The sequence below is a fragment of the Melanaphis sacchari genome, unplaced genomic scaffold (genome assembly GCF_002803265.2).
Source record: "Melanaphis sacchari strain LSU unplaced genomic scaffold, SCAv2.0 Contig25_pilon_pilon, whole genome shotgun sequence".
In the NCBI taxonomy this organism is placed as follows: domain Eukaryota; kingdom Metazoa; phylum Arthropoda; class Insecta; order Hemiptera; family Aphididae; genus Melanaphis; species Melanaphis sacchari.
This window is the reverse complement of record NW_020271133.1, coordinates 1385110-1405021: the sequence shown is the minus strand read 5'-3', so window position 1 is coordinate 1405021 and position 19912 is coordinate 1385110. Positions and strand designations below refer to the sequence as shown.

At 24.6% G+C, this 19912-nt stretch overlaps 2 protein-coding genes across 3 annotated transcripts; one reads left to right on the top strand and one right to left on the bottom strand.

Moving 5' to 3' along the window:
* Positions 1-1537: 1537 nt before the first annotated feature.
* On the top strand, positions 1538-5250 carry LOC112595163 (E3 ubiquitin-protein ligase RNF185-like). The gene is made up of 6 exons (XM_025340270.1): positions 1538-2220; positions 2527-2686; positions 3459-3587; positions 4667-4721; positions 4782-4893; positions 4955-5250. The coding sequence occupies exons 2-6, from the start codon at positions 2532-2534 to the stop codon at positions 5044-5046; spliced, it is 543 nt and encodes a 180-aa protein (XP_025196055.1). The 5' UTR covers positions 1538-2220; positions 2527-2531; the 3' UTR covers positions 5047-5250.
* A 5728-nt stretch (positions 5251-10978) lies between these two features.
* LOC112595141 (probable protein arginine N-methyltransferase 1.2) lies at positions 10979-14872 on the bottom strand. 2 transcript variants are annotated; one of them, XM_025340238.1, is made up of 7 exons: positions 14822-14872; positions 13792-14652; positions 13154-13327; positions 12890-13031; positions 12459-12808; positions 11488-11689; positions 10979-11341 (listed from the first exon to the last, which is right to left on the bottom strand). In XM_025340238.1, the coding sequence occupies exons 2-7, from the start codon at positions 14578-14580 to the stop codon at positions 11031-11033; spliced, it is 1968 nt and encodes a 655-aa protein (XP_025196023.1). In that variant the 5' UTR covers positions 14581-14652; positions 14822-14872; the 3' UTR covers positions 10979-11030. The 2 variants fall into 2 exon arrangements, with proteins under 2 accessions (XP_025196023.1, XP_025196022.1); XM_025340237.1 differs by lacking the exon at positions 14822-14872 and having other exon boundaries at positions 13792-14799.
* Between the last annotated feature and the right edge of the window lie 5040 nt (positions 14873-19912).

Here is a 19912-nt window from a genome sequence, read left to right as displayed (position 1 = left end):
AATAATAAATAATTATGACTCGTTGATTATTATCGTCTAATAAAAATTGAACACGCCGTGATATTAAAAACTGAAGAACAATTTTGTCATCTTATCAGTTATCAGTCCTCCTTATCGCCCTCCAAGACTGCTATATAAAATGAAAAATAAATGCAATAAAAATTAGGTAATATCTTAATTAGCGGGGGGCCGTAGCCCTCCCCGGCCCTCCCCCTGCGGGCGGCCTTGTTTCAAGGTACTGTATTTGAGTATGTGAAGTTTTATTTTGCATAAATAAAGGTTTTTTTTTACTATTTGGCATATTTTTTGCGTTTTAGTTTTTATTTTATTGTGCATATTTAACGTATTTTTATCAAAGTTTGATGAAAATGCAATAATTAATATTTTTGTGCTGTAAAAAATATATAGGAATTTTCGCAACGTAAAATCATTATAAATAAAATCTATATAGAGCGCGTACGAACGTATACGTAGTTCGCATTATATAGGCAGGGGGCTATCACGGCGTTTTCCATCGAACACAAGATTCATCGTTTTTTATCGAAGTAGCTATACACGACGAACGTGTTACGTCGCGTTTTCCCCCGCAGCGGAAAACGCCGGTCGGCTTGCGTTTTGACGGACGCATCTTGGCGTAATCATAAAAACTCAAACTCCTAATTTTACATGACGAAAAACGTCGCGTTTATACCATAATTTTATGAATATAACAATTATATTCAATATTTTATCTATTTGCTTTAATCACCTACTCAATAAATAATAAATAGATTTGTACTATTCGAATGTTGTAATGCAATGTTTATATTATTGATACAACAATTATGGAGTAAACAATTTTTTTTTTTTTTAGATATTGTACAGATATACGCGGCGGAATAAATTGGTGAAAACATGTTATATGAAATGGTCATATTATCTTCTAGGTACTAGACTGACGGTTGTTTATTTTTTTAAATTATTAATGAATATTTGTTTTTAAATCGTGTGGTAAGCTTGTGGTCCGTGAACCATCAAGACTACAGTTCACGAGCCTACAACACTGCTGGTGATTCGAGAACCATATTATTTGCATATTATTATGCAATGTAATCATAAAAATAACTTATACGTAAACAGATCGTCAGCTAAAAATGTTTACAGAGAATCAAAATAGATTTATATTACCAACATATTACGTTTATGGATAATTTTCCTTATATCTAAAAACATATATTGAATATTGATTGATCATTTCAAATTTCAATGTACAAATTAAAAATGAAATTAAAAAAAACACACACACACACACTTCATGGTTCATTGTAAAATCAATTATGCATTCATTGTTCCGCTCAGAATTGGTAACGTTGTCAACCGATATATTAGCAATTTATATTCGAAAAGTGTCTTTTTGCATAAATAAGTCGATAAGTTAACCCGAACGTATCGTAGGAGAATAATTAATGATATTATAATTTATAATTTATAATAGATAGACAATAAAAATTCAAACGAAATTAAATTCGGCGACCGGGTGATAAAGTAGTGTAGAAGTGTTCAAAATCTTCAAGGAAGAAATTTTAGTGCAAAGATACGTATCGGTTCTAGAAGTTTCGCGACGAGCGATTTACCGACCGATATTGAAATGAGACCTTCTCGCCTTGGATGCTAGACGACACGTATTACGTAAGTTGTTTATTTCGAGTTAAACGCTTTTTATATTTTCCTCCACCGTGATTTATAACATAATATTATGCTGATACAAACGATTTTTTTCAACTCTAGTGTGAACAGTATTAGTAGTGATATAAACCGCTTATTTTGTTTTGGTGAAAGGTGCAATGCCACAATTTAATTTTTAGTTAAGTATAATATTAATGTGGTTATAATATCGTTATTTATTTTATTGGTTAGTTATCATAAATCGCGGTTTTTAACCGTCGAGCGCTGATGCCTACCGGCTGATGTGTATGATTGCCCATTGGTACCTACTGTGAGCACTACTGAGCGGCGAGCAGTAAACACTATCAAATTATCGAATATTACAAAATATTTTTTTATTTTTTTTTTCCATTTTTTTTTGGTCATTACTACAATTATTGTGATTCGCGAGTCGTTATCGGAGACTGGAGAGTTCGTGTTCGACATAAGCCATATTTTACTCATAATCACTGAAAAAATCATTTTCGAGCGTAAGAAGAACATTCTGTGCAAATAAGTGTTTTAGCGCCATAACTCGTAAGTCAAAAACAGAAACAACATCAAAACATTATTTTTTGTTGATAATGTAGAGCGTCCTGATGTGTGTGTAGGTGTGCTTTAATTGTACAATTGAAACCATATTTATGCATGTTGTGTATGTCAATCACAAACAATTATCAAATTATCATACCTTTGATGTTAATTGTTTGAAATCTGTTTGTTAGTGTGTGTTTATGATTTGTGTGTTTTTCAGAATAAAATACTATTTACATTGCTTTGATGTTTTAATGTTATTATATTTGAATATTTTGATATCAATGGTGTGTTTTTAAACGTGTTAAGACGCAATGGCTACCATTACTGACGAGTCTGATGCTTCGCGAAAAAACATGAACAATGAAGAAAATGATAACAAAGAAGAACAGAATAACATCTTTGAGTGTAACATATGCTTGGATAATGCAAAAGACGCGGTTGTTAGTGTTTGTGGCCATTTATTTTGGTTAGTATCGTTGCTAAATAAAAACTATAATAACAAATTAATTTATCAGTTTATGTTATGAATAAAATTAAACATTTTATTTTTACTATTTTTTTTATTAAAATAATATAGTTAAAGTCATGAATTATTAATAGTTAATTAGGGTGTGAATTTTTATTTAACACTCAAACTACCTTAGTATTTATTTTGTTATTTTTTTTAAAAATATATATATAAAAAAAAGGAAATATTTAACAAAAAGACTTATTTAAAATTGGATTTTATAGTTTTAATCATATTATAAAAATAAGTACTGATTAGAACTATAAATGAATCAAAGAAAATAACTAGTCACTAGAATAATTGATCATATAACTGATATAATAATATCCAAAATTGTTTATCATTTCATATTATTGACTAAGATATTTTCTATTATGATTAACTACAGATTCAACATATTTTCCTAAGAATACCTAATGATTATTATTTATTATCAATGATGTTTGTGAATAGGTAAATACAAAAGTACAAAATATTTTATGAAATATAACTACAAAATATTTAACTGTATTTGTTAATTAGAATTCATATTTTCAACCTTAACTTAAATGTTAAAATTTTGCTAATATACTTGCTAAAACCTAGAAAATCTTGTTTACATTCATATTTAGGTGATTTATTAACTTTTATAAGGTTTGTCTTATTATTAATTAATTACTAATTATTAATCAGTAATTTAATTAAATGTTAGTAATATTATTTTGTTCAAACCATAAAATATTTGTTACAGCTGGCCATGTTTGCATCAATGGTTAGAAACTCGATCAAGTCGTCAAGTATGCCCAGTATGTAAATCTGTTATTAGTAAAGATAAAGTAATACCAATTTATGGACATGGAAATTCCAAACAAGATCCCAGGTAAATTTAAATGCAGTAAATATATTTCAATCATTGAAAATAAATTGTGACAAGTTAAGATTGAAAATAATATATATTCATTATAAAAAATTTTTAAATTATTATATTTTTTTAATTACTTCAAGATTATTAATTTTTTTTTATTTACAATACCTGAAACAGTAATATACTATATATTAGATAATACTGATTCCTAAAGATAGGATTTTGATGACTTACATTTTTTTACTTTGAGTGCTATACAGTTCTAACCAAAAGCTAAATTTGTTTTGTTATTTAATAATTTAGAATGTGTAATTTTTATTTTGCATTTTATTGCATTTTTTTTTTTTTTTTTTACAGATATTATATTAATTTTGTTTATTTAAACTAATTTTTGTTTGTTTTAAGTTTTTTTTTAATACGTGTTGCATAGGTCAGAGATGGCCAAACTTTTTTTGGCTGTAATCTACTAAAAATATATTTTACCTTTAAAGATCGGACTTCGAAAAAAAAGATTTTTTATTATTAAGTTATTTTACCACCATAATTAATTTTTATGTGTGTAGCCTAAAAATAAATTCTAACATGATCGACTCTGAAATCGTTTGCGATCGACTATTTGGCTGCCCCTAGTATAGGTAATCTCAATTACCTGCTCCAGTCCATTGATATTGAAAAATTGAAAAAGTAATATAATTATTTGTCAACTTAAATTTGAACATATTTATTTTATTTACTTCTTAAAACAAATTTTTACCTATTTTGTATAATATAAAAAATGAATAATAATTATTATTTTAAAATTAATTTTTTTTACTCATCCAAGTATATTTTTTAGAGTTTTTAGATAATATTTGCATTTTTTTAGTGCATTTTTGTGTATTTTTTTAAGTTATTAAAATCTTAACTTTACTTATCACAAATAATTTTCATTATATTTTTAATACATGTTAGTACTTACAATTTTTAAGTTAACTATAATATATAGGAGTGTTCACAATAGAATGTTTTAATGTCAACATGTTACTAGGCACTTAATTTTTTTTAAATAATGATTATTAACTCAGTATTTACTATTAAATATATTTTTGTTTCAGAAATAAAGTGCCACCTAGGCCTGCTGGTCAAAGAACTGAACCTGAACCTAATTCTGTAAAATATGAACTAATATAATTTTTATTTCTCATATAAAAGTGGTTTTAATTCTTTCAGGGTTTCCCTGGTTTTACTTTTGGAGATGGTGGTTTCCATTTATCATTTGGAATAAGAGCATTTCCTTTTGGATTTTTAACTTCGTTTAACTTAACTGATCATCCACATGGAAGTAAGTTCATAAAGTTATATTTTTGAGTTCTAATGTTAATAATAAATTTAATTAATTCAAGTTGGTAATCAACTACATCAAGATGATCAATACTTATCAAAACTTTTCTTATGGATTGCAGTAATATTTATTGTTTGGCTTTTATTAGCATGATTATGAAGAGTATGTAAGAGTATGTTTTTATTATAATTATTATTTTACCATTCAATGAACTACAATAGTAAGCACTTTATGAGGGCTTCATTTTATCTATTGTTTTTATTCATTTAATAGTCTGAATTTATTGGCAATATAAGTTTCCAATAAACTTCAATTTTTATTTTTTGGTGCCAAGTTTAGAAATGTTGATAATGTTATGTTATTTTTATGATGTAAAAAACTTAAAACTATAGTATTAAAATTTTTAATAGTTTGAATAATATTTTGTTTATGATTTCATCAAGAATATTATCAAAATTAGCAATAAATTAGTAGTTCTTAAGTTAAAAATGTGTACTAAATTTTAAAATATTAATTTATAATTTTAATCTCTGAAACAATTATATTACATTACATAGCTCATTATGTATTTATGAATATTGTATTATTAATATGATGATTTTATTTTGACTTGATTAAAATATAATTCCTTATGATTGACTATGTTAAAACATTTTTTTTTTTATTTTTTTTTAGTTATTGTATGCATTTCATCCATTTTAATATTATTTAACCAAAAGCCATACCTACTTAATATTATTTTATTGTCTCTTAATTTAACCTTATGAGAATGTTATACCTACATTTTATGTCCTCCTTGCATAATATATTGTTAATTTAAAAATGTTCATAATTTTTATTAAAAAATTAAAATCAAAAGACAAAGTAATGTTCATTCCTTTAAAGTTGATGATTTGTAAATGTACTTAAGTATTAAAAATAACTTAGTATAGAGTATATACAGTATTCTTCTGCATATCAATTTAATTATGTTATATGTTAGTTAGACATAACAAATGAGTATAACTATTTGCTTGTGGTAAAATAGAATATATATAAATTTGTTGAATACTTAATATTTAATCATAAGTGTTATAATATTAAGAATATTTATTACCTCTGACTAAAGCCATTTCACTGCTAAAAGCTGAAAAGGTTATATATATTAAAGGTGTCTTGATTGTTTATTAGTATTTTATCTAATTAAAATTTTTTCATGTTTATGATGTATACCATAATATGATTCATTTAATTTTTTGAAAATCTGTGAATGATTTAAAAATATTTTTTTATATAATTTTATGATGTTACAAATTAACATTATTTTAAAGTTTTATTCATTTTTGAATGATAACATTTTTAATTTCATATTCTGAAGCAAAATATTCTTTGCAGTAGTACATAAATAAAATTTTGGAAAATAATTTAAATATTTTAATAACAATTGATGTTTAGATAATCAGAGTAGTTGGCTAATGTTTTGCCTGGTATTCCTGTATCATTCCAATTCGCTTTTAAAAGCTTTACGTATTTTCAATATTTAAGATACTCATCCGGAATTCTTTTTGTATATTTTTTAGTACTCCAAGTATTATTTTGCTTAGTAAATTTATGACAGTAAAAAATGTAAATATTTATAGTTAATATTTGGTGAAAAAAACACTTGTTATATTTTATACTCTATATTATTGATTATTATTTCCAAAAAAAAATATTATACATATTATTATTACGCATTTTTTTAGAAATAGTTAATAACATGACAATTTGTTGTTCCTAAATAACATTTATCAATTATAAATTAAAAATGTTGTTGCTTCATTTATATTTTAAGTTAATAAATTATAATTTTTTTTAAATATATTTATCTCAGCTTTATATTTGTGATATGAATTAGTACTAACTATGCACAAGTTGTACACATTTTACTTTAAAGCATGAAACATTGAATTACGTAGTTGAACCATAAAAAAATATTTCTATGTAGCTTCTTTAATTGAACTTCTTTAGTCTACCTTGTCTCATTTCATTAATTATTATTAAATTAATTTTTAATTATATGGTAATAATACTTATAGATTAAAAATCCCATTCTTAAAATTCTAGGAAACATTTCACATCATATTTATGATGGATATATAATAATTGTGTAAGTATGCAGAGAATCGCAAAATTGATCCATTTACAGATTTTATGTATTCTTTTAAGTAAGTTCTTAAACTTATATATTATTCTTAATTTATTAAGTATGCTCACTTTTATTTTATTTTTTAATTATGTTATATTTAAATTTAATATAAGGAATTTTTTAAGTACCCAAACAAAAGATAATAATTCAATTATTTATATATTTTTAAAATTTTTAAAGGATTTTCTATGGCAATAAAATTGTCTTTTACTCAAATGAGAACTACCTTTTTTAGTTTTAATTATTAAGTCAATAATTAATAATGATTTTGACATTAATAAAAATCAACATTTTCAAATAAGAATCAGAAATAAATATACAGTATAAAAAAAAAGGATTTTCATTTGAAAAAAGAAGCTTTGTCACCACATGAAACTTCCTAAATGGTATGAATATAGTCTTTAACTTCTAATTATATTTAAAATTACTGTGTATCAAAATTTGAAAATTCATTTAACAATAAATTATTCATTTATATCCATCACAATATTCATTAAATTTCCAAAAATTTTTTAATATTTATTATTTATTTCAAACCTGTAAATTTAGCAATTGACAACCTTGACATTTATTACTGTGCAAAATCAAATATTAAAAGAAATGTTTATGATAAGTACATTTCAGTACAATCAACTATGATGGTAAGACAAAATGATTTAATTGCAAAATTTAGAAAAGTATAAATTAATTTTGTAATTTATTAATGTTTTATTTGAGTAAACATAAATACAAAAGTATATTTTACTTCGAAAAATGAACTAATTTCTTAGTTGGCCTGTTCTATGAAAGAATTTAATTTGCTAACATATCGAATAATTATGCTTCATTGTTTTGAGGTAATAATACCAAGGTAAAAAATAGCAAGTGATAACATCTACAAGTAAAGTTAACCATGCCACTAGTCAGAATACTTTACATAAATTTTAATTGAGCACACTCATTTTTAATATAAAATGTATCCGTAAATATTAATTGATTACTTTGACACTGCTGTAAAAGACAAAGCTAATTTTAATTAATTAGAGTCTGAGCATATTAACATATTGCTGAAATGGCGAAATACTAAAAATAAATTTTTCAATCCAACCTAAAGCATTATTTTTTATAAATATTGTGAACTAAATTCATCTTACCTTTTTTCTTATATTTAAATTACTTCATGATTATAACAATCAAATTAGTTAAAACACCATAAATTAGCTCTAGAAATTTTATATTATTACAGTGGTGCGTGATTATCCTCACTATAGACTTTTACATGTTTTACTTTATGTTTTTAGATTCTAAATTTAAATTAATTTTATCATGAATTTAAAAATTACATATTTATTTATTTTACTGTACTATATTTACATATTATACATACGAGTACAATACATTAACTTTATTTTTTACAATATAAAACGTTTAAATTCATGTTCATTGTATATTTTATTCATTGTTTGTTTATCTACATCCCCCTCGATCTCAATTAATATAGATAATTGACACTCATTTGTATTTTATCAGTTGTAATAATATTTAGTTAAATTAAATTATTTAAAAAAAAAAAAAATAGAAAATAAGTGTAATTATTCTAGTATACATTAAAAACTTTTAGTTAAAAATAAATAATATAAGTAATATATTATAATCAATAAATGTATTTTTTTTAATGGTTTTATTATATATGTTTTTTTTTTGGTCATTTGAAATTTTGAACGTTTTTTAGTAATCATAATATTGTCTTTGTAACTATTATTATTAAGTTTTATAACAAAGTATTATGATTATTTATATTTTTCATTAAGTTTTATACTTTAATTTTTCCTCAATTGTAATAATTATTATCTTTTATAATCAGTTTCCCAAGTTAAATTTTTCTAGAAAATAAATTTCAAAAACAGTTTAAACAAAATTTACACCCTTACTACACAACATTAAAAATAAACTAAATTTATAATCAATAATTAAAACCTAAGAGTACATGCTCACAAACCACCACTTAAAGGTTTTGTGATAACTTAAGTCATTACCTATCACTTTCTATTAAAGTTAATTATTATAATATGTTCAAGAATTTATAATTATTAAACAGCGAGTAATTTAATTTTTTCAAACATTTGATTTAACAAAGTAAAAACATTGTTAAATGTTATTAACTATTTTGAATCTTTTTTTTTTCTTAGTCATTATAACTATAACACACCAGAGTATTTTACTTTAATTTTTTTATATTATTAGTTATCTTTATTTTATATTGATTTTTAAGATGAGTTTAATACTGTATTTTGTATTGTTTTTATACATTTTCTACAAAGATTAACTATTAAATTAATTGGTTGCATGTTAATTATAAAATTTTAAAATTAATTATAATTAATTATAGTAATTATTATATGTTCAAGTATTTATTATAGTTTAACGGTGAATAAAAAGTTATTACTAAATTAAGATGACTTTTTATAGTTTAAGATACTTTTCAGTACTTCATAGATAGTCTAACAATTTTCAGGTATAGCATAACCTAAAATTGTTGTGCTGCTGTGGTATTTTCTACACTGAATTTTAATACCTCCATAAATAGTCAGTCATGAAAAATCTTAATGTATCTAGATTTTTAATATGTGAATAAAGTATATAGTAAGTTTAAAAAAGTTGAAAAAAAAATTTAAATAATAAAAAAAAAAAATAATGATACTGAAGCTATACTTGAATAAATTACTTAATAAAATCAGCAATGCTCATATACTTCAGCATCAGTTTCTAGTATATAAAAACATTCGTAGTTTTTATAACTTAGAAGTATAGGGATTTATACATAATGATTTTTCAATAAAAAATAGTAATAAAATAACTAAATAGTAACTAATATAGCGCACAAAACAAATCAATTATTAATAATTATTAGTATTGATGTGAAATACTATTAGAATACATCTAAAAATGTTTGTATCTTTGCCATAATATTTCTATTAATAAATTATTTCTATGAACAATTTAGTAATTTTATGTAATATGTAAGTAATAACTAAGTAACATACATAATTTAATTATTTCATCTATTTTTATGATTCAGTTCTGAATAAAATCGGCCAAGTATATTTTTAACTTAACAAGTTGTACATTGAATAATATAAACTTTACTTTTTTTAATTGTTTACACTTTTATAAGTATGTTATATTTTTTAGCTATTTAAAATTTGAATATTTTTAATCATGTTTGTAGTAATATGATCCTATTTTTTTTTTTAGAGAGAAATTTATAAGTGTAAAAGTCTTTACTAAATTCTTACATATAAACAAATTTGGACTTGTGCGTATACACTGTTGTCATAACATTTAAGATTTTGCATATTTCTGAATTCTACTCTACATTTTAGACACCTGTGGTGCACAGTAATTGATATTAGCCTAAGAATTATTTTATCATAAATGTGTCAAAGTTTTTTTGCATTTTAACTCTATATTTCATCCAGTACAGTTAAAATAGTTTAATATGGTGTTAGAGATATATTTTTAAAGATCAAATCAAAATAAATTTATTTTCATATATATTGCACACATGGAGCTTAATTATTATTTATTTATTTACATACCAAGATAACTAATGTGAGAGCGGAGACAAAAGCGTGATCCAAATTCAGGTCATTACAGAATCCTATCTGACAAATTTTTTAATTTGTAATTTATGAATATAAAATACTGCTGTATAGTTATTTAATAATTAAATGTTATTATTTATGATTGCCAGTCAGATTATTTCAACAAGCATGAAAGAATAAATAAAATTAGTTTGTTTTAAAATTTGCCTTTAATGTTAAATTGTAATGTTTCTTTTAAATAACTCTATTCTTTAAGAGTTGATTTTAATACTTATTAGCAACTATTCATGAAATATTTTAACAAAATATAATAAACAATGAATATTTTTACTATTTTGGTAAACCAAATTAACATTAATAGTATTTAAAAACCTTTAACATAAATCTTAAAATAATTGCTTGACTAAAGTGTAAGCACAATGTCTATTAATCGCTTTTATATGTTGGTTGATAAATGTATAGTTTAACCTTAACTTTAAATTTTCTTCTGGTCCATATCTATTACGAGTACTTTTGGTGATAATGTTTTCTCCAACTAATTTTTGTTTTTGTTGAGGACCACGCCACATATAAAATTCATTAATTTTAAACTTGTCTCCTTGTTCAACAAGTAGCTGGTCCCGTAACAATAAACCTGTCTGTCTAAATCTAGTAAATGGTGAATAAGATGATGTGGAAAATCCTATTTGTAGATCATCTATAAACATAAACATAATAATTTAAACAATTAAGTTTAAACAAATTTAAAGACAGTATTGAAATAGAATTGCAGTAAAATAACAAGGAATAAAGGTTGATAATTTACTTAGAAAGTATCTACAATTATGTTAAAAAAATAATTACCCTTATCATCAACAATTGTTTGACCATTAGGAAAATCAACTACCATAAACAACTCTAACATATGTGCATAGTCACCTCCATTAGCACTCGTATAAGGTGTAGAACACTTCAGACTTAAGTCTTTACTATGTACATAGCGTACTTCGTTTATTGTACACTTATACATATCAAATTTCTTTATCAAGCAAGCATTAGACACTACCTGAAATTTTTTTAAAAATAGTATCAGATTAAAAGGAAATCATTTAAAATTATATAGGTAAAAAAAATTACAATACATTGTACTATTTACAATTTATATTTGGATACGATTCATCTTTTTTAAAATAAATACTTGAAACTTTACAGAATATAGTTTTTTATAAGCAAAAATATAAAAACTCTTACATTTTTTTTGTTGTATAGATATATTAATGAAAATAAAATTTACAGTATTTTATTTATAAAAGGTAAATTTTGAACATAAAAATGTATTAACAAGAGGATGAAGTTTTCTCAAGCATCCTTCAGCTTAATAAAAATGCATAATATAGTACATTTATGCATGAAAGAAACCATGTTTTTTTTTACTTTTTTTATTTTAAATATCAAAAGTAAATTGGACTATTATAAAATTTAAAAATAAAATTTTAAGTCTACATAGGCTTTTTACGGTATTTTAACTTTTAAACAAATTATGAACATTTTATAATAAATAAAGTAAAATAATTTTAAATGGTCAATGGGTTCAACATTTTATTATTTAGTACTTAATGTTATTTGATTTTATTGATATACCTATCTTTTAATTTTTATGTATATCATATATATAAACATACAAATACATTAACAGTTAAATAGAAAAATAATTTTAAAGCAATAACATTTATAATACAAATAAATACTATACAATTATTGTGTTTAAAAGAAAATATTTTGTAAAATAATATTAAGTCATATTTTATGAAAATAAATAAATATTAATTATTTACCTTGGATGGATCAAAAAATGTAACTATAGGTTCTTCCATTATTCGCCACTCATCTTTGAATGATTTAGGACAGTCAACACTTTCAGAACTACAATCAACTGTAATTTCTGAATATGATCTCATATCAAATCCATAAACATTACTCCACCATGAACACAATGTTGAATCTGATGAACTGTCACTATCATTAGACTGAGTTTCAGATTTGTTGGACTTGTTTATATTAAAGCGTTTATTCAATTTTTTATATGCTTTTTTTTTAGTTTTTTTGCGAATACGACAATTTCCATAGATTCGTCTTTGTTCTAATAACTGACCATATAAAGTAACACACATTGGAATCATTAAGCCTAGACAAGAATGAGGATTAAAATAACAAAACTGAATACAGAAATAAATAACTAGTAAATTATTTATGTATTCATACAAACCATTTGAAACAAGAAAACGATCCCTGGCTTCAATAACTTGTTCCATTTGATCACCTTGACTTATAACACAGTCTCCCAAAAAATCACCTACTATAACATCTACCTTCTTAAGTCTGTGTGGCAGCTGCTTCAAGTCATGAACCTTTAAACACAAAATTATTTAAATAGAATCCAGTAAGAAAAGTTGTAACACATATATATTTAATATACTAAAATGTATAATACTAGTAATTATTAGTTTAAAAGTAATGACATTTTTCTTACACTGCTTTGAATTAATGTAATCACAGTGCTATATCGATTGTCTGTGATGATACGACGAGCATATTCAATACAAGATGATTGTTCTAAAGCAATTACTTTTTTGGCTTGTCCATCCCGAGCACATAACAATGGTAATAAGCCAATACCACAACGGATAACTAATACCACTTTATCCTGAAAAATTAATTTAAAACAAAGTGAATATATAATCCATGAAACAAGAAATATTAAAAAAATAATTATCTTGAAATTTAATATTCTTTTTTAGAAAACACATATATTTTTATTTTTACTATTTTGTAATAACAATCAAATAAATAAAATCAATTTTGGCTTTGGGAATAATAACAAGTGGTTAAAATGATATATTTTAAGGTCCTTGGCTGTTGTTATAGATAACACTGATAAATTTCATATCAGCCAATATTAGTTACCTACCTACCTAAAATTAAGAAGTTTTCCAATTTTTATTAAAATCAAATAATTATAAAAAAAAAAAAAATAATAATAATAAATAATAATAATAATAATAATATTATTATAATATATTATAAATAATTATAATTATAATTATTATTATTATTATTATTGTAATTCAAATTTTTATTTAGACTGACAAGATAATAATTTATATTTACCTTAATATATTCTTTTGCACAATATTCTATACAATTTTTGAAAGTAATAGTGCGTACATAGTCTTTGATTTCTGTCTCATGTATCCCATAGCGAGCATAACGATCATCATTAAAGTCTGCAGCTGTCATTATTTTCATCTTCTCTAAATCACCAGGGTCAGAATCACATTCTGAATCATACTCAGAATTTTGATATGTGTTCAGGAAAGTATTATTAAACAGAGTATTTTGATTTAAGGCTGGTTCAATAGCTGGCTTTTCATAAGAATAGTCATTTTTAGTACCCAACTGGTCATTTTCAATGAATGTATTATGATTAACATTGTTCGTTGAAATAAATTCTTGAAATTTTGATGGGGCATTGTTTCTATTTTTTCGATATTTGTTTGGGTATTTTTTATTGTTGAACTTGTTAGACTGAGAATAATAATTTGACTGATGTTGTCCGACATTTTTGTCGCGCCAATTCGTCTTGTCCGCGAAAAAGTATTTGCCGTTTTTGGCATCTACCGTTTCCGAAATCGAGTTGGAATTCAAAGGCGAATTTCTCGACACGGACGATTTTGATTCATCGTACAAGTTCTGATCGGAAAACACGGATAACTCGGTGGGTTGGACCACATCGAAGTACGCTTTGGTGTTAGAAGTAGGATTCATGACGTCGGCGCTGTCGTCGGCTTCTTCGACGTTCTGATCACGTGTTTTATGGCGTCGTATCTGTTGCTGGTTCTTCGGCACGTTTCTCCACCGAGAATAATAATTTGCATTATTACCGTTGTGTTTCTGCATAGCGGTCGAGGCTGCGCAGGACGTAAGGAAGCACTTCCAAAATCGGACAGGACACGTACGACGGTCGACTTCCTAATTATTTAATAGTTAAGTAAAGTATTAAGACACTAAATAGATAAACTACTTTAGAAAAAAAAACCCTACAACCGCGGTACTGATAACGGCTTAGTAATATCGACAAAGCCGGTTCCGTATAAATATTTCGGAAGTCATTGTTCATTAATCATTATCAATTACTTACGTTAGCTTAGGTTTATTTTGGCGGCAATAATATTATTTAACGCAAACTGCATGCGCCGGCCGGCACTAATAAGCAACTGCACGTCAGGCGTCTGCACGGACAGACACATTATTCGCCCTATTTATATAAATTATCTATAAATAATATTATAAACGATTTTTGCAATCGTTGATACCAAGTACAATGGCGTATTTGGAATATGATCCCTCGGGTATACGATAAAGTACCGGTAGCTTCACATTTTTATTAAAACTTAACCACTTACAACAAAGACATAATTTGGTTTAAGCTGTTACCTATTGTAATGTAGTATGAATAAAAATTAAAATATATATACCATAATTATTATTAACCCACCAGATTTGTCAAATGGCCGCAAAATGAGCATTACCACAAATTGTCTTTTTTAATTTACAGTCCTAACATGTTTAGATAGAAACTAGTTGTGTTCCACAATCAAAATTTCTTCTAAATTACAACCAATATTTATTATTAATTACATATAGGTTCTAATAAAAAATATAAAATTAAATACTCTATATTGTTGAATTTCATTTTTACACACTGACTTCAGCATTATTATAGGTACCTATAGAATAAACGTAAAATCGCAAACTTTAGTACTTTAGAAGGCAATATCTTAAAAATTAAAGGTTTTCACTAATTTTTTTACACCATTATTTTTAACTAACTAATAAACATAAATTTAAACAATAAAAAAAAAAAAATTAAAAAAATTGAGAGCAGCGGTATAATATATTAGACATGTTACTACTTGTAACTATGAAAAATAAAAAAATTATCTAATAAAATGTTGTAATTTATAACATTTTAACAGAAAATAGTAGTTTAAAATGTTTTTAGTTTTATTATTGATTTAAATCACTTAAATATTAATCCATTGTTCACATTAAACCAAGTATGTCTATTATCTAATAATATTTTGAAATTTTTATTATATAAGCATAGTTATTATTTTTATTATTATTAGTTATTTTTAAGTATACCGTCTGACGTTTGTAATATACTATGTTATCTAGTAGAAGTGAATATATTATATTATATTTTTACCCATATTGACCATATACCAATAATTTCCTACATTTAAGGTTAATTAAAAAATTTGCTATTATGACATTTGGTTACTCGCAAGATACTCTAATTGCAATTTTTCATATATTCTTATATTTTTAAATAAAATTTATAATTTTGTAATTATATTACCTAAACCACCATCAAAATAGGTTTCAAAAATGGAATGAGCATTCATTTGAAAATTTTAAAAATGATAAAGCTTCTGCAGAACTGATTTAATGGTTGTAAATTTGTGTAATTTTAAAATTTTATTAAGTTAGTTAAACCGTTCTGAAATATAAGTTGTGAAATAAAATAAATATAAAATACTAACACAATTTTAAATTTACTGAATATCGGTACCTACTAATCAACTTATTAATTTAAATTAAATATATATAAATATTTTTGGTCCCGGGTAGAAAGGTCCTAAGTCAATTTGACCAATTTTTTGAGACATCAATATCAAAGTTTGAAAATTCTTACGTATGATTTTATTTATTTTGACTTGTGTCTTTTTGATTAAATAAATTATTAGATAAAAATATTACTGAACAAGTACACCATGACATGAGGTACACTAATGTCTAATATACATAGAATATAGTAATAAGTAATAACACTAATAACCAATAATTATAGTATATTCATTTATTATTTTTATAGTTGTAGGTAGGTAAAGCAAAAAAATATTTATAACTTTTATTATTGACTTAAGCCATTTTTACACGAGATATAATTACAGTAATTACACTACGAAAGGCACAAGTTATCAATGTTATCATAATATCATGGTACCTACGCTTTTTCTACCAAACATAGAAACGATTGTTGTGCTCTATTTATATCTTCAATAATATTATGAATTATGATTATTATTCGTCACTGACTTAATGCCAATTGAACAGAAAAAAAAAAATCATCAAAAATTAAGCTTCAAATCTACAGAAAAAAAAAATGTAAGTGAAAAATTGACATAAGCTTACTAGTTGTCTACCTCGGACTAACGATATATCGCTCCCTGGCGATTTTAATGACACAAGTCAAAAATTTAGCTTTTTGAGACAATAACATCATACAAAATTTTTTTTTTTCGTTTCATATACTGTTAAAACGACACAACTCTAAACATCTATGTGTTTTGATGACTTGTATCGCTATGGAATATATTAAACTAAAATAAAATTTTTCAAGATACCTAAAATCTAAAATAAAAATAGATACAAAAAAAACCTGCTATTTTTATTTTAGATTAGAAATTACATAATATTATCTTAACTGTGCATCATTATTCATTAGTATTGAATGTTATCTATATTAACTAATACACGCTGTGCACCGTGGCCTGTTTATTAGGTTTTACTTTGATTATCCATTTCTCCTATATCGACTGATTAAATTTTTGTCAAAAGTTAATTATATAAATATATGTATATTATATCTTTCTTACAAAGACGTATTTTTTTCTTCGTATCGTTTATCGTCGGTTTTTGATGTGATAACACACTTGTCGGAAAATTAAAATGGTTCAAACCTAGCCGAACATTCAGCCGAACACAGATGTCGAAACACTCGAAACAGACCTGGGAATCGATAGTTGGCCGCGCGATCAAAATAAATCGGAAAATTAAAATTAAATATTATTATTATGTTCAATGTCGGTCGATGACGATTTGCGTTGACGAAACGGGGTCCGCGGTACCAGGGTCGCATAAGCTAGCCCGCTATTCGTTCTGCAGTTTTTACGTCGGCGGCGCACGGCGATGGCGTAAACAGCGGAAGCGGCGGCGACGGCGGCGGCTCGCAGCAGTAACTCGTTCAGCGAGCGTCATCGCGTCATACATTCCTGTTACATGCATCCTGATATTTCGCGTTATAAAACGGTTGATGCGCGTTGAATGTTGTTACAACTGAGCTCATTGAACGTCGTTTCGCGACTGACTTTTCGATGTAATAAATAATTTTTGATTTTTGAACACGAACCACTCGTGTGCCGCCCCGCGTATTAATATTTCAAATTTTAACTGTACAAATTGAACGTTTCATAAACATTAAACGTCATCGTTAATTTTGTTGTATAAAAATAGTTTTCAAATTTTCGTGATTTCGATGACTTTTATTAACGTTTTAAATTTAAACGCTCATGAAATATTAACGTGTCTCTGGTAAACTTTTTATTTACTTGTATACATAGAAAAACTTGCGACTTGTGACTAGGGACCGGATTTATATGTACAAATAATCCTCAAAATATGCTTCCAAAAATACTGTAATATATTACAATTTACAAAACATATTATGCGAAATTACGGGTCGGGCAAGTCCTAATACTGATTAAAAATGTGTATACATTGTACATTTTAATAATTATTTAGGCATTATAAATAAATGTATAAATAATATATTTATACATGTAAACGTATACATCTGTACGTTTTATATAATACTATAATATAATTAAGTACATAGGTAAATATGTGGATTATAATATAAAATAATAAAGTGATTTTTTTTAAAATTCCTTGTATAGTATACATTTTAAAATACCTAAAATTTGTGAAATTTTCCGTTTAAATGTTACGCACCTTCTGAACGATTATTATTATACCTCTCGTACCTATCAGAAATGTACGAATATTCTTAAATTGTATACACTACACAATAAATATAATAATAAAATTTATTTTTAAAATTGGTTATAAAATTATGGAGTCGTGTAGTACTATATAATTATAGTCTATTCTATATACTCCAATAATCGGTTTACAAGTTAATGTTTAATTTAGACATTTGACGTTTATTTTTATATTATAGTAACTATAAAAATAGTAAAAAATAGTAAATTACTAGTAAGTAATAGTTAATTTTATGTAACAAGTCGCCAGTCGGTAATGTTTGTTACGTGGTGATAATAATATATCAGTAGAAAATTATTGTCGATTATGTCGATTATGTACGTATTTTAATATTTTCATGTTATTTCTTTTATTATGAATTCATATTTTTATCATTGACTGACGGACAGCGATTTTTCACAAGATTCACGTAACAAAATCATGGAAAGTCGGAGAGGTAATTATTAAATAGAATATTTTTTTTATAAAGAAAGTCAAATATTTTGATTGTTGTTTAAAATATAATACGATATTATTATTATACACAATAGTCATAGACCTTATATGGTCTATGACAATAGTGCATCATCGAATTATTTATTTATTATTAACCTCCGTTAGTCGCATCGCTGTCTAAAAGACCGGGCATTTATAATTTTTCAAATTACTCATTGTAAGTAATTTACATATTATTTCGTGCGTACTTAATAGTTTAATACCTTTAACGTCCAAGTCAAGCTATTATTTAATGCTACTTAAAATTATTATGTATTGTTTATTGAATTTTTTGGTATTTTTGAAGTTGTAAACCTGTCAAAAAGACCGTGTGTGACTAAACTCGGAATTATTTTGTTCTACGTTATTTATGTCAGTGATTATTTTTTTTAATTCAAAAAACCATTATAATGATTTCTTGTTATCGATAGTTATAGTCAATCAATTTTATTGCTCGTTTGTTTAAATAATTTCATTAAAAAATACAATATTTTCGTAATTTTTATTATGTATTCGACATGTAATACAGGATAAGCAGTATGTGTAAATTGTCAAAATTTAAATGAAAACAATTCGAAATAATTTTAAAACTACCTACAGAAATATAATCTTTCATTAAAAAAAAATTCATACATATGTATTTTTTTTACATTATAATATAACCATGAACATTTTAATAATAATAATTTAAATGGTAAAATTATAAATGTATTAATTATATAATATAATAATTATATAATTTTTTATTTATTAATTAAATATTTTAATATTTTAATTGTAAAGAAATATTCATTATATTATATACATAAATTAAACAAAATTACTATATAAAGTTGTTATCAGTAGTTTTTTATAATATTTTTCATTTGGCCTGCCCTAATAAAAATGTCTATTTTCGCTATGTTAC